This window comes from Typopeltis vanoorti, chromosome 10 (genome assembly GCF_054136105.1).
Source record: "Typopeltis vanoorti isolate ZY-2024b chromosome 10, IOZ_Tvanoo_1.0, whole genome shotgun sequence".
Classification (NCBI taxonomy): domain Eukaryota; kingdom Metazoa; phylum Arthropoda; class Arachnida; order Uropygi; family Thelyphonidae; genus Typopeltis; species Typopeltis vanoorti.
This window is the reverse complement of record NC_143558.1, coordinates 31,961,845-31,987,010: the sequence shown is the minus strand read 5'-3', so window position 1 is coordinate 31,987,010 and position 25,166 is coordinate 31,961,845. Positions and strand designations below refer to the sequence as shown.

The 25,166-nt window shown below is 35.9% G+C and overlaps 1 protein-coding gene across 9 annotated transcripts in view; it reads left to right on the top strand.

The window, feature by feature from the left end:
- Window positions 1-25,166, top strand: part of Ufd4 (ubiquitin fusion-degradation 4-like) — an 831,523-nt gene that overhangs the window by 505,179 nt on the left and 301,178 nt on the right. For all 9 annotated transcript variants that reach the window (XM_090399614.1, XM_090399612.1, XM_090399618.1 and 6 more), the window contains one exon: window positions 5,539-6,061. In XM_090399614.1, the coding sequence (XP_090255740.1) occupies window positions 5,539-6,061 (523 nt within the window). The remainder of the gene's footprint in view (window positions 1-5,538; window positions 6,062-25,166) is intronic.

Genomic DNA, 25,166 nt, shown 5'->3' with positions numbered 1-25,166 from the left:
TTTTATCCTGCTCAAGATTAAATGGTGATCACTTCCAATTTCAAATCCTCTGTACACTCTAGTGTCCTGCACCAGAGAAAACATCACTATCAACAATAACATAGTCAATGAGACTTTTCTTATTCCTTGCCTCTTCTCTCCAAGTGAATTTGTGCACATTTTTATGTTGGAACATGGTGTTAGTAATAACCAGTCTATGTCCTGAGCAGAAATCCAACAGTTATTTGCCATTATTATTAGCTTTGCTCTTTTCTCCAAATTTTCCCAAGATATTTTTGTATGTCTGACAATCATTTCCTACTCTGCTATTTAGATCCCCAACATGGACCAACTTTTCCTTTTTCATTGTGTCAGTTGCTTTTTCTAACGCATCAAAAAATTCCTCCACTTCTACCTTAATAGAGCCTTCTGAGGGACCATATGCACATAAAGGTCTCATTGTCCAGTTTCCCATTCTGATATTTGACCACATCACTCTACTTGAGACTGCCTGCCATTCAAGAAGATTAGCCTCATATTTAGTGTTGAATACTATGGCTACTCCTTCTTTTCCTTGATTTTCAATGCCTGAATATAACATTTTGTATTTATTGCTCAGAGAGATCTCACCAGTTTTTTTGTCTTTTTTTGTTTCAGTCACGCCTATTATATCGATTTGGTACTTATCTAATTCCTCAGCTAGCTCTATTTCTTTGCCATTTTGGCTTCTTATGCTGATAGTACCGATCTTTAGTGATGTTGAGTTGGGGTGTGTGCTTTCAGATTTGTTCCAGTAGCTGACTTTTCGCTGTTCGCCCTGGTTAACTGGCAAAAACAACGGGGGCCTTGTGTAACTGGCGATGCCCCAGCTATCATGAAATTTTGTCATGTTGTGCAATCATTTTGTATATTGGTGTTAGCCAATAAGAATACAATTTGGTCAGCTAAATTCCAAATTGCCAGCCCATCTTCGTTCGTTCAGTATCCAGGTAGATACCCAACAGGGCGCACCACGAGAAGGTGAGGATTGGACATTAGGTCTGAAGGCCTGGTCGGTTCTCCGCATTCCTTTAAAGGATACGTGGAGGTCTCCTTTGAGTTATATAGCTTTGACCCTTAAGCACCCCCAAAAACTGATCCTAAGTATCTGAAATATTTTACTTGTTCTATAGGCCCTCCATTCAAAATGCAGCTGAAGGTTTTTATCTTCCTTACTATTTTCATAGTTTTTTCCCTGTATCTTGTTGATTTTCATGCCAAATTTGTTACAGCTGTGATTCAATTTAGAGAAAACTGGAGACTTGCACTGTATGTGCTTTGGAGTACAACATCACCTGCAGAAAGCAAAGAGCTAAGGCTGATATCTCTAATTTTGATATTAGGTATATTCCACTTTGTTTCATAATATGATTTAGGTAAATGAAGAATAAGAGTGGAGATAATGTGCATCCTTATTTACATCAAACCATCTTCATGTATTTCCTTGAATCCTAACTGCTGATTTGTAACTTAAATGTAGACTATGTATTGCCTGCTATAATGTTCCATTTACCCCATATAACTGTGGTGTTTTGAAAAGCTTTTGCCTTGACTCTTTGTCATATGCTTTTTCCAGATCTACAGAACTTAAATAAAGATCCTTGTCATATGCCCAGGATTTCTCAACTGTTTGAGTGAAAGTGAAAATTTGATCCTGACATTTTTTTTTAGTTTGAATTCAGCTTGGTCTTCTCCCAGTTTCTTTCACTATTTTTCTCAACCTCTTGAAGTTTGCTTGCATAAATCTTACCTGGAACATTTAGTAGAGAAATTCCTCTCTGATACTCACATTCAGTTTTATTCCTTCTTTTATAGCTGGGAAATTCATCTGAAATATGGCCTTGACCAGTCCTCTTGTGGTTCAGCGGCCACTGCCAAATTTTTATACCTCCTTATTTGAGCATTTCTGATAGAATATTTGGCTGACCACCCGGCCACTGCCAAATTTTTATACCTCCTTATTTGAGCATTTCTGATAGAATATTTGGCTGACCACCCGGCCACCCAACCTGTTTGGCCGAGTGGTTAGCGTATCCGCTATCCAGCCAAAAGGCTGCGGGTTTGAATCCCGCCATGGGCTTGGATGTTTATGATTGTTTGTGAAAATACTAGTGGTGGTTGGCCGTAGATGGCATTGGTGTAGTTCATTTTAGTTTGTGGGTGGTGAAAATAGAGAGCTGTACAGTAGGTGCCCTCCCTCGATGAGTCTTTGGACTCCCTGTAGGTGTCAAATAATAATATTAATATCATCTACTCCAGTCTGCTTTTCACATTTTAAGTTTTTAATGGCATTTTCTACTTCAAGTATTGATATGTATGCCTGCTGGCATTTTTCTTGAAAGTTTTGTACAATTGTTCTGTCACACTTGTTTTATTTAACATTCTTTCAAGTCCTTATTCATGATAATGCTTAATGGTATAACCAACACCAAGAGGAAAAATGCATTTATTAAACCCACTAATATTTCATTGTTTTTTTTTTTATCCAGCTTCATCAGAGCACAAAGATAACTGTGCCAGGCACACAGCATTAAACTAAGTAATTGTAGAAAAAATTTAAATTGTAACTATCACCTAATGTCCTTATATGGAAACCACTATGGGTCAGATAATTACATAGTTAATTTAGAGATGTTTATGAGGTATTCAAATGATTGTCTTCCAGATCTTTGGTAATTTAATGCAACCATACTTGTTGAGGTTGGGAGAGTGCATTATAGTTCATTCTGATTCTAAGAATAACCTCCCAGATCTGTAAAGACTTCTATGTAATAGAGATGTGTTTCTCCATCTGATCCTATGTGAAGGAATATGCAGAGCTTGGTCTGCTAATCCTGACTTTCTATACAGATGATCTTGAATGTAATTTTTATATTCTTCAACATATGTTAACTGATCTACCAGTCTGTCCAAAGTAGGCTAAACTACAGGGACAAAAGAACTTTATACACCAGATGTTCAAGAGAATGTAGTCAATTTTTAGGAGAATGTATGAAAATAGCTAGCTGAAGGAAAGGTTTGAAAGCAGTATGGATATCTTATTTGCAGAGAACTTTGGCTATTTTTTCTGATATACCTTTAACATATGGGATAGGAATCGTTTTCCTGAGATCCTGTGTGTTGGTTATAATAGTGGAGCATGTAATATTTTATCCATTTTATATGGTCTATAGCTATTGGTAAAAATGAATTGCAAAAGTTCCTGAGCTCACTTTGTATGGCAAGGCATGATTGGCAGACCCATCTCTGGATACTCATTCACATACGATCATATGGAGAAAAAAACATGGAATAAAATATTATATAGTCGTTACAGATCTGAGCAGTTATTCTTAGAATCAGCATCAGCGAGGAAGCACTCTCCCATCCTTAACAAGTATTGATTGCATTAATTTCCCAAAGATCTTGGAGACTATCATTTTAAAACCTAATAGCCAGACTTCTCTAAATTAACTTTGTAGTTATCTGACTCATAGAGGCTGCCATATAAGGACATTAGATGTCATTTACAATTTAAATTGTTTCTACAATTTAAATTGTAGAAGTTTAGTGCTGTATGCCTCTCACAGTTATCATTGTTTTCTGATGATACTGGGCAGAAAACCAGTGAAATATTAGTGAGTTTAATAAATGCATTTTCCTCTTTGTGTTGGTTATACCATTAAGCAATTATGAATAATCAGCAACACCTAAGCCTTTCTTTGCATAATCTTTCAAATTAATTACTTCAGACATCTAGGATATCCTTATGTTCAGTTTTATAACATCCTTATCATCTTTATCTCTTTACAGTACTCTTTCTTCCATTTCTAAGCCTTTTTTTAATAGCCTCCAGAACATTTTGTCAGCTTCCTAATATTTACCTTCTGTATTTTTACCAAAGTCTTCTCATGACTTACATTTAGCTACTTTCACACATAGCTTAGCTCTTTATGTTTTTCTCTGTATTATTTAGGGCATCTGATGACTTATTTGCTATGCACTTTTGGTATGCTTTTTTCTTTTCCAGGACTACTTCTTGTCTCCCATGGCATTCTTATTTTTCTGTCCTTACAGACAACTTTACTGCATGCCTCCCTAGTTGAATCAATCCATTTTTTCTTCAGATACTTCCACTGAGACTCAAAGGTTTGTTTTCAAACTATTTCGTTCTTTCTTTCTTCAGTAATGTTTGTATAGTTTATCTGTAAAACTGTATTACTGTAGTCTACAGTTTATCTGTAAAAGTTGCTCATCTTTAATTCTTTTTTAAAATTGTTCACATTCCCTTCTTTACAATGTGATACTTAAAACTAAGTGATGGTTACTTCCGATTTCAAATCCTTTGTATCCTCTTCTATCCTGAACAAGCATGAAGATATCACTGTCAACAATAAGGCTTTTCTTATTTCTTGTGTCTTCTCTCCATGTGAACTTGTACAACTTTATGTTGATACATGGTGTTAATAATGTATAGACTATATCCTCAGCAGAAATCCAGCAGATACTTTCCATTATTATTAGACCCACCCTTCTCTCTAAATGTTCCTGAACATGTCTGTTTGCCCGGTGAGATTCACTTCCTAATCTGCTGTTTAGTTCTCCAACAAGTCCACTTTTTCCATTTTACTTTATGTCAGCTGCCTGCTGTACTGATCAAAAAATTCTTCCACTTCTTCCTTAGGAGAACCTTCTGTGGGATCATAGACACAAATGAGTTTAATTGTCCATTTCCTTATTTTGAAGTTTGTCCATATAACTACTTGAAACTGCATTCCAGTGAAGAAATTGAGGTTCGTGTTTAGTGTTAAATTCTCTTGCTAATCCTTCCTTCCCTTGATCATTATTTTCTGAATATAACATCCTGTACTTATTATTTAGTAATAATGCTGTTCTTGTCTTCTTTTTGTCCTGTTTTTGTCTTCTTTGTTTCATTGATTCCAATTATGTACATCTGGTACTTTTCCAGTTCGTCTGCAAGCCCGATTTCCTTCCCATTAATATTCCTTATGTTGACAGTTGCTATCTTCAGTTCTTCTGACATTGAGTTTGTTTTCCTCTTCTTCTAGGTTCTGAGCTTGCATCTGTTCCAGTAGTTGACTTTTCATTGCTCACCCTCGTTCTCGATGATGAAACAGCTGGGACCTTGTTCAACAGGATGCCCCACCTGACATGAAAGCTTATCATGTTTCACCATCATATTATTTGTGGCTAAAGCCAATAAAGAGTACAGTTTGGTTGGCTAAGTCCTAAATTGCCAGCCCATCCTCATTCATTCAGTACCCATTGGATACCTACTAACAGAGTGCACCATGTGAAGGTGAGGATTGGACATTAGGTCAGAAGCAGCAGTCAGTTCTCTGTATTCCTTAAGGGCAATGTGAAATCTGGTTTCCTTCCAATTAATTGGCTTTTATCCTTATGTGACCCCATTCTTTTAATTTTAATTGTGTGTGTGTGTGTGTGAGAGAGAAAAGAATGATTGGGCATGTGTAAAAGATTAATGTTGTATAAAAAATTAATATATGGCCTTCTTTGCAGCAAGCAGCAGAAGCAGTTGCAGAAAGTGTACTTACAAGAGCAAGTGCTGAAGCTACAATAGCAGCAGCTACAACAGGACAAACGGTAACTGTCCATGCTTTGGATGTTCCATCTTTAGGTATAGGCGTTGGGTTGTCTCCAACTCGTGAAGAAGCTGAAGAAGGAGCTGGACAAATCGAACAGGAACAAAGCAACATGGATATACAGAGTTTATCTGAGATTCCACATCGCTCAACAAATGCTTTAAAAAGTGTTACTTTAGTGGAAAATCAGACTCAGAATGCTCGTACAACCACAACAAGTGGCAATTCAATGAGCGTTAGCGTACCAAACTTGTCAGTAAGCCCTAATGTCAGTGATTCAACTGTTAGTCTCCTAGAAACTTTAGAAACATTTGCAGCTGCAGCACGTCGACGAGCTAGTACAAATGCGTCCAACTCAAATAGTAATTCTTCCATTATTTATAGAGCTTCTAATCATGTGGGAAGTTTAGTAAGATTGGCATTAACCTCAAACTTTCCTGGTGAGTATAATTGCTCTTAGTGTATTTGCTTTTAATCTCAAAATGCATACTTTTTGTTGTTGTTGGCATGAATTGGTAACTATAAACTAAAGGTATTACTATTTTGCCTGCTAACTCAAATTGGATTTATAAATATTTATTAAATTATTTTCTTCATTTCAAATTTTCTGTGATGTATTGATCATGACTGTATATTCAGATAGATTTTTTTCACAAGTTTTGTTATATGATATCAAAATGGCAATATGGATTTTGACCATTTTAGTTGGGTATGAAGCAAATAATCATGTCAATTTCTGTAGTTTTGAACCATCACATATTTATCATATGTCGAACAGTATATGTACATAAGTTAATGATATGAGTATTTACCCAAGTAATTCGGATTTAATCCCCAAAATATGGGAAAATGCATATGGTGAATCTCGGATATTTGATTTCCATTGGAATTTGAGATAGTTCAGATAATGGGAAAGTTGGCTTAATGACACAGATACAGCTGCAATGCCATACAACATGCAGTTGCTTGCACGTCATCCATAACTTCTGAATTTCAAATATCAGAAGTGTGTGTGTGTAATATTAAATATAATCACTAATATTATCCATCCTAAATCTATAAGTTTTATTATCTGCTTCCTATTAATTCTTTAATAATTAATCTGTTAGTCTACACTATAACTTCACACTATCGTTTTTTTTTTTTTTTTTTCCATTCAGCAACTCATTGATGTTTTCCCTCATACAATATTTATCACCTCTCAGGTCATTGGTTCCAGCCAAAACAGTTAATTCTTTCACCTTCCCTTTCTGCATTTTGACAGCATTACTAATATTAATTTTCTCACCAAAGAAACAAGATTGTATATAGTGCTTTCATGAACTCGCCTTATCATAGAATCATCCATAAATAATTATTTGCTTAAGCTATGCTCTCGATTATTCTTGCAACTTTCTTTTTGACTTCGGACTTTTTGTATTTTTCGTTTTAGTGATCACTTGCCATTTCTGTAGCCTTTCAGTCTTTGCCCTGTCAAGTTTCGTGCTTCGTTCTGTGCAGGACTATATACAAACCCACAGTTTCTTTATTCAGGTCTTCTGTCTTCTCCTGAACTTCTACCACTGCACTTTCAGTATTATAACTGATATTTTGCTCAGATGTTAATCTCTTGCCTTACACTGTGGTGAGAAATTCTTAGTTCTTTGTTTGTTTGGTAGAAGCATAGTGATCATCACTGTAATTCTTTAATAATTGTGATTTTAAAAAATTGAAAACACCAGATAGTTTATATATTTGAGAATAATTATCCTAGCATACAGAATTAAAAAAAAAAAAAAAAATGCTTTTTTTTTTTTTTGATGGCCTAGTTTTTCAAGTGAATAGTGGATAATTTACTTGCTTTCTATCAAAAGACTATGTTGGTTGTAGTCTCTTATTGGCCTAGACCATAGGTTCCCAAAGTGGGCAATACTGCCCCCCCCCCCAATGGGCGCTGAAGCCTTGGGGGGGGGGGGGGGGGCTATAGTGGGATCAGAAGCAATTTGGGGGCGTTCAGGCGATCTAGGGGTCGATGGCTCTTTATAGAAGAAATTAATTTGTCACATTAATTCCTTCACATTAATTTGTTATTTTTTCTTTTTTGTATTTTTACTTTGTAAGTTCGAAGTAAACCATCTAATACATTTGATGATGTTTTAATTATTACAATAAGATTCTTACTAATGCAATGCAATCTCTTAATTGTATTCCACATTTTCATATTTAAACCATTGTATGAAACTGTGCATAATGTTATTCGAGCATTCATTTTACAATCTTTACATATGGGCTACGTTTCACCAAAATCGGTATAGCAATAACTGTGTTCAAGATGAAGCACATATTGGCCACTTCTTTTTAAAAATTTAACGGCATAAGCAGTAATATATCATTAGTTGCTATTTACGTCAAAAATGTCAAACGGCTTGAATGCAGAAAACTGTTATAATGGGGGGCGTTACAAAATTTATGCCTGGCAAAGTGGGCAGTGGCCCGAAAAAGTTTGGGAACTTATGGCCTAGACATTTGCACATGTCATTAGGTGATAGATAATTTTCGTCACTCCTTGTAAGACCAATACCCTTTCATTAGAAATTGGTCTTATGGATAAGAGGATGGTTGACTGAAAGATATCAAAGAATGGTATACATGGTTGTGAGCCTGCAAGATTTAAGGCAAGCACTGGCATACCACAGTGGTCAATCCTTGGTTCATTGTTATTCAATCTTTGAATTAATGATATTGGAAAGGAAGTCTGAAAGAGCTTTCCATGTTTGGGATCTAGAGTAGGCCTAAAGCCTACTATATTTTAGATTTACACCTTTTGTGGGTAGGATTTCCATTTTATTTTCTCCTTGTATGTTAGGCTCATTCATCTGTCACAGCCATGTAACTTGGCTACTTGTAAACCTAATTAATGCTCTGACATGGCTGTCAATTGCATGTGTTCTTTTCTAGTTGGTTTACATGTTTTGTGGATAAAGGTTCTTCACATTCTATGAGATTCAATCCCATGTCTTTCTATCTAAAGGAACATCGATAAAATTGACTGAGCTGAAATCTTTTTTTTTTTTTTTTTAATAGGAATCCCACCTGAGACTTCAGGTGGAATTTGTATTTATAAAAAAAAGGATTTATTTATCAAATTTGATATTAAATAATAGGTTGTGATTCTTCTGTTTTAGTATTGAGTATTGGTTTAGGTGTTTGAATTTAATAAGCTTGCTGTTTTTATTCTAAAGACTATACTGAAATATTTAATATCAAGTCTGAAAGTAAGCTGCTTTCAAGAGAAGACATTGTTATCATCCCCTGCACATTTCCCTTCTGATTTTATTTAGTCTCCTTTCTTTGATTAAAAATAATATATATATATTTTTTTTTACATCAAATTAATGCATCACTTGTACTTCTGAAATGGTCAACATATATAATATTTCCTCATCCGTCTAGGACGGTAATGAGGGGTTTGCTGGTATTAATGCAACCGGTTCACCACTCCTCTGCTGCATCCCCTAGGGTGATGTATTTCTGACTGTATCCGTGTGTTCATGGGGCTGTTTGCCTGCTTGCAGGATGAAAAACCTCATATAAACTAGGGAAAAAACCCTGCTGTCCATGCCCAAGACCAGCTAACTTGGCTATGGCTGAGGAAGATCCTTGAGCTTCTCACGTCTTCGATGGGAATTGAACCTAGGACACTCCTTCCCCAGGCATATGGTTGCAAAGTGCATAGTCACTATGCTAACCATGTGGACATATAATATTTACACACTGGGATTTAAGTCATGAGGGATGTGAATAGCATTTTTAGGCCCTTTTTTTTTAAAGGATGATGAATTTAATGATTTTGATGAATGCATGATTCTTCCTAAAAACTCGTTTCTGTCTCAATAAGGAGACAAACTTCATTAGCTTAATGGCTCAGTACTAAATGTTGCCTTTATTTAAAGCTTAATTTAATAATTTTAATATTTCACTTATGAAATATTAGCTTTAGTATTTCATTAGGGAAATATTAAATACCATCAAAAGAACTGGAAGAGTTATTAATAGAAACTTTAAAATAATAATACAGTGCAAATCATCATGTATAATACAAATTTTCATTTAATTTCATCCTCAACCCAGACCAAAATTGACCTAAGAATATGAAGTTGACATAGCAGACATATGTAGGTTGAAATATCCTGTTAGAACAATAATAGTGAGAAGAACATAGTACATGGAAGGTATTGTTTAAAAGGCTTTCAAGAAATGAAAATAATGTTGGATTCTTATAGAGTAGTGTGATTGTGAATTTGTTTTGCTAGCATGGAAAAAGAAAGCATCTTTCTTAGTTGAAATAAATGAAATTATGGAATAATGTTAATTTATTTTGGCATTGCATGGGAAGTATATAATAATATATATATTAAATGATGCAATATCAGAACGTGTCCCTATAGTCTGAAGAATAAATAGGGTAGGAGTGAAATGGATTATTAAAAATAACATTACTGAATACAGTTGGAATGCAAATGACAGGCAGCGAAGAGATTTGTTCATGATGTTCCCATTTTGCTAAAAGCTGTCAATCTGGTGTAAGCAACATTAAGCTCACTGCCAACTCTCACTGGATGAATAAACTCAAGTGTATGAGGATGAGGTACTAGAGCTAAGCTGTTACAAAAATTGAATAAGAAATTTTCAGTAGCAACTGATGGATATCAGCACAGATAGCATATGTGCTAATATCCTCTTATCCATGCTAATGTTTATAATCCAATCCTATATTCTCCAATTTATGCAACAATGTTCCATGCTGTATTCAATCAAAAGCCTTAGCAAGGTCTAAAATTATTATGACTGACAGATATCAAAGTATGATATATGGGGTTGTGAGTCTGCAAGATTTAAGATGAGCAGTGGCATACCACAGTGATGAATCCTTGGTCCATCATTAGTCAATCTTTACATTAATGACATTGGAAAGGAAGCATACTGCTTTTCTTCTGATGATGATGACATAAAGATAGTTATACTAATCAGAATGCATCTAATTCACAGAAGTCGCAGAATAATTTGAATAAGCTGGAATTGTAAAATATTGGCATGGATAAGAGGATGGCTGACTGAAAGATATCAAAGAGTGGTATATGAGGTTGTGAGCCTGCAAGATTTAAGGCAAGCAGTGGCATACCACAGTGGTCAGTCCTTGGTTCATTGTTATTCAATCTTTATGTTAATGATATCGGAAAGGAGGCATACAGCTATTTGCTGATTATAATTGTCGACCTGGTTGACTGAGCGGTTTTCGTATCCGCTCTCCAGCCAAATGGCTGCTGGTTCGAATCCCGCTGTGGGCATGGATGTTTGTGATTGTCTGTGGAAATACTATTGGTGGTGGCGGACAGTAGATGCAGTTGGTGGAGACAGAGAGATGTAGAGTAGGTGTCCTCTGTCATGTAATATTTTGGAAGTTTATTTTGCACTTGGTTAGACTATAATAAATTTAGTTTAATCCTTTATCCAAGTGTAAGCAAACAAAGTTCGTGCCTGAAAATATCTTCAGGACTGAGGTAAGGTGGTACATCTCTTGGCAACTCGTAGCAAAGGTGGACCAAGCTGTCATCACTTCTTGTCTCAGTATCTCCCATAATGCAAAGTATATCTCCTTGCAGACATGTATACTGCTATGCATTAAGGGAAGGGCCACTACCCAGACTGGTTTTGACCTTTATTGAGTTCTTGTCAGTGGGAGGCAGACCCAGAGTGATGATACTAAGGCAGAAGCAATGGAGAGGTCATATTTACCTATACGAGTTGCCAACCAGTGTACCACCTTATTATTAAATTACTCTGGATTTAGAGAAAGATGTTGGAAGTTTATTTTGCACTTGGTTAGACTATAATGAATTTAGCTAATCCTTTATCCAAGTGTAAGAACAAAGTTTGCTCCTGAAAATATCTTCAGGACTGAGGTAAGGTGGTACATCCCTTGTCAACTCGTTGCAAAGATGGATCAAGCTCTCAATGCTCCTTGTCTCAGTATCTCCCATAATGCAAAGCACATCTCCTTGTGGACATGTATACTGCCATGCATTAAGGGAAGGGCCACTACCCAGACCGGTTTCAACCTTTATTGAGGTCTCGTTAGTGGGAGGTAGACCCAGAGTGGTGATACTAAGGCAGAAGCAATGGAGAGGTCATATTTACCTATGGCACAAACTTTGTTTTCTTACACTTGGATAAAGGATTAAATTAAATTTATTATCGTCATGTAATAATAATAATGCAAATTTAGTTAGGGATAAACTGAATCTACCTCATTCACAATAGTAGTAGAATAATTTGAATAAACTGGAATTGTGACATGCAAAAATGGTTGTCAATTCATTGTTTACAAATGTTAAGCTATGCACTTTGGTGTGATGAGATATCCAATGTCATATTGTGCTGTGGATTGCTAGAAGAGCCCGAACAAACTAAGGATCTTGGAGTTTTAATACTCTTGGCCCAACCCAAATTTCAGCCTCTTTAAGCATCACTCATCTCAACTATTGCAACTACTCTCTTCAACTCCTTTCAGCTGGAGTTGAAAGACTTTGCCAACAACTTGAATAAAAATGACAAAGTGGTGAAGAAACATCAACTGAGTAAGAGGTTTATTATTTGTGGAAAACGAGCACTACTAATAGCCATCTTGAAAACAGTATATGTGTGTGTGTGTGTGTGTATATATATATGTGTACTGTATAGGGAATGTGTATGACCCATTTAGCACAACACTACTCCACAGAGCATTTCAGATTTACTTCACAAATACATGTGGTCTCAGTAGTATCCACTTCCATCTCTAGTGTGCGAAACCCTTGGCCCAACCCAAATTTCAGCCTCTTTAAGCATCACTCATCTCAACTATTGCAGCTACTCTCTTCAACTCCTTTCAGCTGGAGTAGCATCTGTGTATATGCTCCATCTGATATGCCTTGAGAGAGCATTCAACTTAATCTTCAAGTTGGGACCTCCTTTGGCTGTAAATCTCTTTGCCTCATTCTTAAATACACGTGCTTCCTCTTTCCCTCTCCTAATGCCACCAATCATTCTGAACTTTTTTGATTTCCCCTACTTAAACACTGATGTCCTTCAGTCCAACTTTTCTAACACTATGGTTTTCTTCCTCAGAGAATTTTTTAATCTTCACAATATCAACTGGCTTTCCTTCTGCACAGGTCAAGTACATACAGACACCAGGACATATGGCATTGCAAATTTCTTTCTTTTTTATATATATTATCCATACACAAAAGGCCACAAGACCTATAGCATGTTAGTGCCATGTGTGAGCAATGGGAATAGAAGAGAGGAGTCTGTTCACATTTTTCTTGAGCAGCTGAGAGTTGTAATCTTTGGGAAAGGCAGAGTGGGGGAAGACTGTTCTAAGGGACAGTACATGGAAAGAAAGAGGAGGCAGTGAAGTAAGGAGGAGAGATACAAGAGATCAGATAGAACTGGGTTTTAGTGGCATTGAAGTTTACAAGGTTGACCTTGCTTCACTGGGATGTAGCTAGGAGATGTTCAGGTCCTTGGTCCCAGTAGATCTTGAGGATTCTAATACTTCATCACTACAAGGTTTTGTCAAATATAAAGGAGGAATGGAGTCTACTTTTGTCAGCAAAGCTATTGATATGATTGAAAGTCTATATGAGCATGTCATTTACATACAAGAGGAAGAGAGTGGGTGAAATAACAGAACCCTGATTTCTCTTGTATTGGTGGAGAAATCTGAGGAGAGTAAACCATCTACCATGACACGAAGTGAGCAACTAGTGAGAAAGTTGGCGATCCAGTTGCAGAGTCAGGAGAGCAGACTATAGGGTGGCAGTTTGCTAAGTAAGCCTCTGTGCCAAACCTGATCAAGTGCTTTTGAAATGTCAAGGGCAACCACATGAGTTTCTCCAAATTTCTCAATGACCTGTGTTGTCCATGGGAGGTGAAAACAAGATGATCAGTGTAGATTGCAAGTGGTGGAATTCATACTGCTGGTCACCGATTAGTTGATATGTGTCTAGATGGTTCAAGAGTTGGTTGTTGACCTTCTTGATAATTTTTGAGAGAACAGTAGTGAGAGCAATTGGATGGTAGTTTGTTGGTTGATTTTTATCACCTTTCTTTGGGATAGGCTGAATGTGGACCTGTTTCCATGTTGTAGGGCAGATGGTAACTTCATCAATCAGATTCATCAGATCGGTTCTGATGAATACACAAGTGCCACCCTTATGGTGGAAAGAGCTATGTATTTATTGTGTAATTTGGGCATGGAGGTGTACAGTGGCTGTTAAGGTTGCCAGTTGGGGTTCTGAAAGGAATAGTAGTTCTGGTTTTAGATATCTGCACATTGTTTATATTGCTGTTTAGGCCACAGATGTTGGTGAAGTGCATGTGGAATTTTTACTTTTTATTTATTTTTCTGGTAAGAATTAGTGTTGGAGGATTGTTTGGTTGGACTTCTGTTGTCTTTTATGATTTTTTTTGTTGGGTTTTTTTTAAAAACTATTTTGTTTGAGAGATTTGAGATCCACAGTAAAAATGCATTTCTTTTGGTTGTGGTTCATTGTGTTTGGTGAGGAAGAGATAAAAAGGAAGTCGGACATGCAGTGAGAGGTGACAGACTTGCAAACATTCCACTCACACAGAGGGAAGTGAGTCTCCTGTCTATACATGACTTTGACAGTTCCTCCAGCAGTCATAGTATTTGGTCTCCCTCCAGTCATGAAGTATCAAAATACGTGATTGTAGGATTTGTCGCTAGATGATCAGAAAGCCTTCAGGTTTGTTACTACCTGGTTTGATCCTGTGTGCTAACCAGTAGCCAGTCTGTGAAACTGTTTTACTGCTGTACCCTCGAATGGGGGAGGGTTTGGCAACCACTTCTGGTCTCTGCAACGTGGTTGTATTTCACTGGGTGATGAAAGACATTACCAACTAGGAGTTTAGTTGGCTTTTCCTTCAACTAGGAAGATATGCATTTGTGTCAGCAATGCTCACCAAGTTTGCCAGAGTTCTGTTTGTGGAAACAGGCTATATATGGGGATGACTTAACTGCAAGAGGCTATATATTGTGCATTGACAGCGCATTAATAGTCCCAAATGGCATTACACAAATTATTCACATGCCCACTAGAGTAACAGATAACCCAAAGCACTCTTCAAACTTTGGAGTTCTTCCTCACTAGTCCACTAGTGGATGGGGAGCTCTGGTTCCAAAGAAAAAATCTTTTCAGCATGATTTCTTCAGTCTTAGATGTTTCAGTGGCCGTAACATGTACTGATAACATAGATACATCATTTTATAACAGACGAAAGAGACAAAAGACATGATACCAGTTTAAAAATATCAGTGTTTATCCATGCAACAAATGAAAAGCCAGTAGGAAAAATGTCCCCTATTTTTATTCAAAAGCATATCTCCCAAAACAGTGAAGAAACTTGCTATATCTCCCAAAACAATGAAGAAAGTATACATTCTTGTGATATCTTTGTGAAAATGTCTTATCAGCAGCACTCAGAAAAATTATTAAATGTTCCATCAATGGGTGGAATATAAATTGCAGTGACACCTCATAAAACACTAAACTCTTCCAGTGGAGTGATATCAGAATTGAATCTAATTGATGCTCCAGATGAGATATGTTTCGAGCTTAGAGATTGGTATGAGGTGCATCCTGATACACAGGGATGGTCACTTGGTTTTAACCTGGACAACAAACATGCTTACTTTTGATAAACCCAAGCCTTCAACATCTGTACAAGCAGGGTATCTCAACTGTTCCTGTTAGGCCGTACATCCATAATCTACTGAGATGCTTTAAATGTCAGAAATATCGACATACCCAAACTTCCTGTCTGTCCTGGCTCTAACATCTATGTTTAATCTTGTGCATGTAAAAAAAAAAAAAAAACTGCTGCCCAAAGTATATGATTTATATAGACTCATTGAGTTATATTCAGACATCTCATTTCTTGGGTACAATCCACTTCCAGTGTTTTGTGAAGTTCTACAAATTGAGGGTCCATAATTTTCATATTCAACAGTGTTAGATTGCCAGCTACATTGGAATTGAGACTTCAGATGCAGCTGCTATATCAACAGATAATTTTTCTCCATAATGTTTGTCAGTCCAGTACACGCAACTCAGACAGTTTATAAGAATCTAATAAACCAGTGGCATTCATCATGGTAAGAACAAATAAATTAATAAATACAAATAAATTACTTGAGATTAAGCCAATTGTTCTTGCTAGGCTCTGCATAGGAATTTGTCATGTTTTGATGGATTTCCTGAATTTCCCTCGAAAGTAATTAACTGTATTAATCTACCTGAGCCACATACTCTGAGGCAAATGTTATAAGGCTTGGACAAATTGCATAAAGATTTTTCTATAAAAATATTTGATTATATATTCTATTTATATGTAGATACTGATTTGATGAACTTAATTTTTTAAAAAAAACTTGCTTTTTTATGCATTACATGTACTAATTTATCTCTTTATTACTGTTTATTATTACTTTGCATATTAATGTGACATTTGACTTGGCACAGTATGACCTTAGTTTTCCTTGTGCCAATAGACTCCTAATAAACCAACCAACCCACAAATCCTCACTATTAATTTCTCCAAGTATATTGTGAAGGTTGTGTCTCCCTTGAGTAATTGACCACAGCCTTGTGTTTATCTCTTCTTACACCCAGAAATAGCTATGTGAGCAACACTCACATTGCTATTTCTGACCAAGAAACATCTGGCATTATTAGAATATTTTCCTTATCCAATCATATGGTCCAAACACATCACTCAATAATCCTCACTGGTGGGGAAGTATTTACTTCCCATTCCATGCTAAATTCTCATCTTTCCCTAAGCAAGCCTTGGTTCCTCAACAGATGCACCAAGATTTCACAAATGAAGAATCCAGCATTATATTCTTGAAGATAACTGGTTATCTTCAAGAACGCCACCTTCTCTCACTGCTTATAAGAAATCCCGAGACAACTGCAGTGAATCATCGATGCATCATAAACCGATTTCCAAAGAAGTAAAAGTAGGAAACTTATTTCCTACTAAAATGTCAGTTTTGACTTTTGGTCTCTTGCTAAAGCAATAATGCTCCCACTGTTACTTCATCCAGATGTGAATTGTGCTTGATAGGACATATTTTCATTTAGTCCTTTATACAAATGTAAGCAAAGTTTGTGCTTGAAGTGTCTTCACAACTAGGCTGCTTGAAAGTAAGAACCAGGAAGATAACAAGATCGAATCAATTCACAGCTGCCATATTTTCCATATCCAAGTAGTATAAAATTGTGTCAATATTATTAATATACTCTGTATCAGAAATTGTTGTGGAAAGATTTTTCACCTAGTTTCAGCAAAGCTGGTATGGTAGGAAGTCAATTGAATAAATTCATATGGAATAAGAGAGAAATTAGTCGGAACACTAAATTAGCTGTATACAAGACAGTGTTCAAACCAGTTTTAACTTATGGATCTGAGAGCTGGGTCAGAAGTAAAACACTTGACCAAAGACTAGAGACCACATATATGAGAGTCCTGAGAAAGATTATAGGCGTGAACAGATAGCATCAATGGCAATATCATATTAAAAACAAGGATGTTAGGAAAATACTTAACATTGTCAGCATCCAGGAATGCGTTAGCAGAGCTAATCTCAGGTGGTATGGTCAGTTAAACAGAATGGGCGAGGAAAGATTAGCAAAACAAGTGTTCTCTGCCAGGTTGGCAGCAAAACGACCCAGAGGAAGACCAAGATATAGGTGGATTAATGCGGTACAAAGTGCTTTAGACGATAGAAATATAAGATCTAATAATGTTGAAGTCTTGATAAGTAACAGACTGATTTGGAGGAAAATTATAGATAGGAAATTAATAATAATGTAATTTTTTTCATCTAGTACTATCATATCCTGTACACCCCTTGAGGGTACATGGCAGGAATTTGATGATGATGATACAAAGTAAATTATACTTGACAAGTCATTATGTTTTTGTTTAATTCTTTATTCAACTGTAAGCATACAAATATTGTGCATGAAGTATGTTTACTACTAGCTTAGTAGTAAAAAGGTGCATCGCCTTATTATCTGATAATGAATAGAAATACTTCTCAATGCTTTGCATTATGGGATACTGTGCCAACTGATGTGAAGTCAATAGCCTCTATTCATTATCAGATAATAAGGCGATGCACCTTTTTACTACTTGTATATGGTAAATATATGACTTTGTATTTATTCAACCTTGGGAATTTTCTGGGTCTGGCTTCTACCAAAGAGACCCCTTCTTTTCTTCTTCTTCTCTCTTCCATCATCTATGTGGATGATGATGAGGCCAAATGAACTCTCCACTTCCGTCTGTCCCGTGAGAGTCCGAAGAATTCTGTCCGGTTTGGTGTTTGGTGTCGCTTGTTGTGATTTGATTTTCAGGTCCTCTTTTATTTTGTCTATCCATCTAATTCTGGGCCATCTTTTGGATCGTTTACCTTCCATCATTGTATTCAGGGCTTTAGATGGTAGTCTTTCTGTTCCCATTCTGGTCACATGGCCAAACCATCGCAGTCTTCTTTCTTGGATTTTGTCTATTATTGTTATTTCTTGTTTTATCGTTTCCTTATGTCTTCATTTCTTAGTCGATCCTGCAGAGATACTCCAAGTAATCTTCTTAGCCAACCCATTTCAGTAACTAATAATTTTTTCTCATCAGCCTTTTTGAGATTAATTCCAGCATTCACTTCCATAGAGGAGTATTGGGAGGACATCGTTTCATAGCTTCTTACTTTTGTTACTTGTTTGATGTCTCTTGACTTCCATATTTTATTAAGTTATCCAAAAGTTTGGGATGCTTAACTGATTCGTCTGTTTAGACGAATTCATCTTTTATAATTTCACCATTGTACTCAATAACTCCTCGAAGGTAGGTGAAATTTTCTACCTGCTCTAGATTCTTACGATCAATTTCAATTTTCAGATTGGTGCTTCTTTTTCCTATTTGCATAATTTTTGTTTTGTCTATATTTATGTTTAATCCAGATTTTATACACTCCTTTATTTTATCAGAAATTCGCTGTAGATTTTCTTCTGTGCTTGCAAGTAATGCAATGTTGTCTGCAAATTTTAAATGTGTCACATTTTCCCCATATATTTTGATTCTGGAGTCTTCATTGTTTAAGGCCTTATTGGTTGCTTCTTCCAGTGTAAGATTGAACAGGTCTGGTGACAGATTGCATCCTTGTCTTACTCTGCTCTGTGTTTGGAACCAGTTGGTTAAGGTGTCCTCAATTCATACTGCACTTTCAGATTTCTCATACAGATTCTTTATTATTCTTATGGTTTTGTTGGGAATTCCAAATTCTTCCATAGTTTTCCAAGGGTCTCTTCTATGGATTGAATCAAATGCCTGACAAAAGTCTATGAAATTTATGTAGCAACTTTGGTTGTACTCCAGTCATTTGTGCTTCGACTGGTCTGAAACTTGCTTGTTCTTCTCCTAGTGCCAGTTCTATATATGGCTTAATTGTTTTTGGAGTACTTTCATAAAAACGTTACTTGGAATACTGAGGAGGCTAATGCTTCTGTAATTATTGCATTCTGTTTTATCTCCTTTTTTGTATGTAGGAGTTATGACTGATTTGGTCCAATCAGTAGGTACTGCTTCGTTTTTGTAGATCCTTTCAAATAATGTTTTTAATGGTTCCAAAAGTCGTTCCTTTCCTGCTTTACTTTCTTCATTAACTTCTAATAGAATATCCAGAAAAGGAAGTTAATTAAGAAATTAATATTAGAAGTTAATGAAGAAAGTAAATTCTCTTTCTCAGTATATAGGAAGCCGACTAACACTGGAAGATTTCTAAATGCAACCTCACACCACCATCCTTCACAAAAAATAAGCTTAATTAAAACTCTTCGAGACAGAGCATACAATATCTCCAGCACACAAAAAAGATGTAATGAAGAACTAAAATACTTAACACAAATCCTCCAACAGAATGATATGAAACAAAAACCATCAAGAGAATCCTTAAAATGCCTCCAGCTAACGACACAATAAAACAGGATTACAAAAACGCAATCTCGCTTCCTTATATCAAAAATGTTACAGATAAGTTAGCCAAATTAATGAACAAACACAACATAAAAGTAGCCTTCCTTCCTATGAAAAAATCTCATGATTCCTACATTCACCAAAACCACCTCATCATCCTCTTAAAAAAAGAGGAGTCTACAAAATCCATTGCTCTTGTGGGATTTGCTACGTAGGACAGACAAGAAGATCTGGAGAAATACGAAAGGCTGAACACCAAAAAGACGTACAATACAAAAGAGAACAAAAAAACGGGTCTTGCTTTCCATACCACTTCCACTGGACACGATGTACTCGGGCAAAAAACAACGATGTGATACATAGAAAACAACAGTTATATAAGAAAACTTAAAGAAGCTGCTAATATGCTAAAAAACCCAACCCAATGCAATAAAAATCAAGGTTTAATTCTCCATCAAGTGTGGTCAGCTCTAATAAAAAATCTATCTTAATCTGAGCTCGGACTGTATGAACTAGAACAAGAACACGTGACATCGTCCAGTATTGTTCAACATCAATAACGTTTTATATCTGCATTCTGTTCTTTGAGTTTATGAATAGTCAGACGGTTATGATTTGTATTTATTAATTCTCTTGTTTAAACTTTAAGTTATACTATTTACACCCTGAAGATGTCAATCCTACCATTTACAAAACTTCTCAGGAACTATTATTTCAGTATTTTGTATAACTGAATAATAAAAAATGTGGTTTAATCACCGAAATATATCTTTTGAACCAATTAGCCACAGAAGTCTACACCTGCAAATAGTCTATCATATTCTTGGTTTGGCTGTCTGGTGATATCCATGTACATTTTCTTTGAGGTTTTGGATGTTTAAAGAGAGTGTTGGTTATTGTTAGTCTATTATTTGAGCAGAAGTTTAGCAGTCTTTTGCCATGTTCATTGCTTTCTCCATACCCGAACTTTCCAATTACTCTTGGCCAGGTATCCCAGTCTTTGCCTACTTTTGCGTTTAAGTCCGCCATTACAATTAGGAGATCTTGACTTGATGTCTGCTGTACTGCTTTTTGCAAATCTATATAGAACTCCTCAAAATCTTCTTCTGATGATGTCGAAGTTGGTGAGTATACTTGAATAATAGTTAGTGATCCGAGTGATGTTTTGAATCTTGCTTTAATTATCCTAGGTGAGATAGGATTGTAGGACAATAGAGAGTTTGGAGTCTTAGGTTTTAATATAAGTGCTACTCCTTCTTGGTGTTTGTCGTCCTCCCTGCCTGAAGTTAAGATTTTGTACTGTCCATGGTGGAGTTCTCCTTTTCCGCTCCATCTGGTTTCGCAGAGTCCATCACTTCCCATTGGGTAGTTGTCTAATTCATGCAGTAGTATTTCCAATGCTCCTTCCTGGTGAAGGGTTCTTACATTCCATGTTCCTATGCTTGTTATGTTTTTCCTGTCTATTAGATGATGTTTTGTTCCAATAGCATATTTTTCGCCTTCACTATCTTGGTTCCCTAATAGTGGGCACAACCCTTGTTTGACTGGGCGACGGTTGAGTCGGCATGTATCTTTAGGTTGGTTAGAGTTCATTCAGTTTCAATGGTTAAGTTTTCGTCAAGTGTCAACCACCACTCCTTGACCTGAATTCAGTCGCTTTATTTAGTAGATAGTGGAAACAACCGTTTGAGAGGAAAGAGTCACCCTCTCGCCCTCGAGTTGCTCTAATAGCACTGGGGGGACTAAGAAGTAAGCGAGAGTAGAGTTAAAGAAGAGTAGAAGACCAGTCTCCAGATACGATATACCAAGTGTATATTGTATGAAGTAAGATTAGGTCTAGCTTGGGTGTCTCGGGTTTGCCATGCCCGTACTCACGAATGTGAGCCCCTGAGTATCCCTCAGAGAGGCCTCAGTTAAGTTCAAAACTGGTTTGGGTAGTGACCTTTCCTATAATACATAGCAATATAGGAAAACCTCACTTAATGCGATTAATCAATCCATCAATTAATGCATGCCCAAGCGAAATCACATTAAGCGAATACAATAAACATTAGGAATAATTATAATTCATCCATCAGTTAGCATAAATTTGAAAGAAAAAAAAATGTATACCCTATATTAGAGGATAAAATCATCAAAATTAATAAAATCAATTGCATAAATTTTTATTTAATGTCTAAACATTTGATTGAGGTACTTTTTCATCTTATCATGCAATTTGTGATAGATGGCAGTCACTTTATCAAGATTTCGGAGGACGTCGAAGCTTCATTCTATATCAGGATCAGCATCAAACAAAATTTCCTTAGCATGCTCAATGTGATTGAGGAGGATTGATGAAGGAGCATTCTCCTTCAACTAAGAGAACAGCATACATATGAAGAAGATAAGGAGTACAAACAAGAAGAGAATGTTCTTTTGCAGCTAGCTTCTTAGTCGTAACATTCTCTTCTTGTTTGTACTCCTTATCTTCTTCTTTATATGTATGCTGTTCTCTTAGTTGAAGGAGATCATTCTCGCTTAACTTGCTCATTTCCCATTCTGAATGGGAATTGAGCAAGTTTCTCACATATTCATTATCCGGTTCGTTAAATCCAGCTTCTTTACCAATTGTGCTGATTTCTTTAATAATGTTGTCAGTTGGGTTATTAATACCAATGGAATCATTTGCAAATTGAAATAAGACTTTCTGCCCCACGGACCCTTTATTACTGCAGCTTTCTTTATCAGTCTTTCTCTTTTCCATACCAGGAGTTGAATATAATAATGCCTTATAGGTATCTAAATTAAAACAAAATGAAGGAAAAGTGATTGAGCAAGGAAACAGAGATTGTTCATGCACTTGCGGTGATAGCTTTGAGTCAACTGTCGAGTGTCGTCCACCACTGCCCACTGGGCTACATTGAAAATTGTCGGCGCTCGCTTCAGATTAGCAACAAAAAATTTCCCATAACATAAAAAAATCATGCTAACTGATTAATTACTCACTTAAAGGAAGAAATAGTATCATTTCACTCACTCGCTAAACTGTTTTCATATTGAATTCATGTTAAGCGAGGTTTTCCTGTACTCACATCCTAAAGAAGTGTTCTCTGCATTATGGTATAGTAATTGATGTGAAATCAGCAGTCCCTGTATAAAAATAGCCTAGTTATGAAAATATTTCATGCACAAACTTTGTTTCTTACACTTGGGTAAAGATTAAATAAGAATATAATTTTTTGTCAAGTATAATTTACTTTGTAACCAAGCGAAAAACTATGGCTATCTCTGATTCAGATTTCAAGGTGGTCATAGAGTCCTGCACCGGTTTTAAATTTTAATAACTAAAGATATACAAATAATGGAACTATTTAGTAAAAATTATATGAAACTTTAAGTCTTACAGTTTTATTCTTAATTCAATTTTAATTATCATGCTTCAATATATTTTTTTTTATTTTATATCTCACGGAGTGTGAGAATTGGCTTAAAAGATGTTGATGATGCTGACGTGGCCACCATCATTGCTGGTTGCTATGCCAGCATCATCAATATCTTGTGAGATGTTTTGCAAACTCCGTGAGTTTTGCAAACTCCGTGAGATATAAAATAAAAATCTAATAAGGTTAGATCAGGCAAATGTGGTGGCCACATTTGCCTAAAAACTATTGCAGATTCGATGAATAATGTCAGGGTGCTCAACGTTGCTTGAAGATGGTGTTGTTTGAAAGATTTAATCTCTGCAGGGATGAAGAAATTCTGCAGCACGGCAAGATAACTTTCTCCATTAGCTTGTCTCCCAGATTATGGTTTTTCATTAACTGGGAGACAAGCTAATGGAGAAAGTTATACTTTCTCTAAAATTTTTCATCCACCTGGTTGTTGACCTTTTATGGGGTACATCTTTTTATAATGAGTAGTGAATTTTGTTCTCGCAGCTGTTATTGATTTAAACTCTGCAAGCCAAAGCATGCAGTTGACTTATTCTTCATTTGTTATCATTTGGAATCATTTAGTATCACCAAATAAAAGGGAAAGTGAGAAAATAAATATAAATACAAAAAATAAAAATTAGATTTACGTGGATGACATTATTATATAAAAATTTTCAAGACTTGAACTTTATATATATATATATTTACTACATCGTTATTTGTATATCTTTTGTTATTAAAATTTAAAACTGATGCATGACTTTGACTGCTCTGTATTTTAATAATAATGTGATAACATCTTTTATTAATTGTACATGGTAAATATACAAGTACTTTTGCATTAATTTAACCTTTGTAATTTCATTGATCTGTCTTCCACTGAATCTCAGTGAAAGTCGAAATAGGTCTCGGTAGTGACTTTCCATAATGGATAGCAATACGCTTGTCTAAAGGTGGCATTTGGCTCCCCATCTTCAAACCATGTATTTATGATCACCAATTCAGTATACAGTTTCGCCAAGATACATTCTTCCTCCTCACTTGACAAATCTTGCACCACACAAATAGCTTACAGAGCAATAATATTTCCAACTCTAAATTCTTATCGCGAAATTGAACCAGTTTGACACTTGGTCAAATACTAGAGACCACACTTTTAAGATTTTTGAGGAAAAAAATAGGGGAATAAACAGATGACATCAATGGCAGTCATATTAAGATTGAAATAACAAATGTAACAAATGCAGCATGGTCCTTAAAGAGAACAGGAAAGGTTATCAAAATAGGTGTATGATGACAAGATGGCAAGGAAAAGACTTTGTGGACAACTGAGATCTCGATGGATGGATCGCTTAGTCAAAAGTGCCCTAGAAGATAGAAATATGAGATCAAGCAATAAGTAATAGACCATTTGGGAGGAGAATTATTCATCATCAATGATTTCTTTTTCTGTTCATTGCTGGATGAAGGCTTCTCCCAAAGTACTGTCTATTCTGAGCTTTTCTGTGTCACTGAGTTCCAGCAATCTTTTTAAGCTCATCCTCCTGCTGTCCATTTGGTCTACCTGTAGCTCTCTTTCCAATCTGGGATACCACTCAGATATCATTTTTGAGTGCTACTTCTTTTAATATGACCTGCTCATTACCATTTTGATATTATTTGATAATTATGATAATGATATTTGATATGAGGATTATTTAATTATATTTTGATAATGGCTGTTGCCATGTTTCTCATACTGGTCTGAGCTCTGACCCAAGTTTTTCTTTGGTCAGTTTTTCAAAGCCCATGTTTTACTTCCATATGTCATGACTGAAAGTATACAACTGTCGAACATTTTTCTTTTAAGGCAGATTGGAATGTCCTTTTGAGTGCTTCATGGTGTTTTCCAAAGGCTACCCAACCAAGTTGAGTTCTTCATATAATTTCTTTTTCATAGCTTCACTCTTCTGCTTTTGTCCTATGTAAATAGAAGGTTACAATATCAATTATATAGTGGCTAGGCTATTTGTATGTAGAGGTTGTTGATTTCATGCTATGCCTT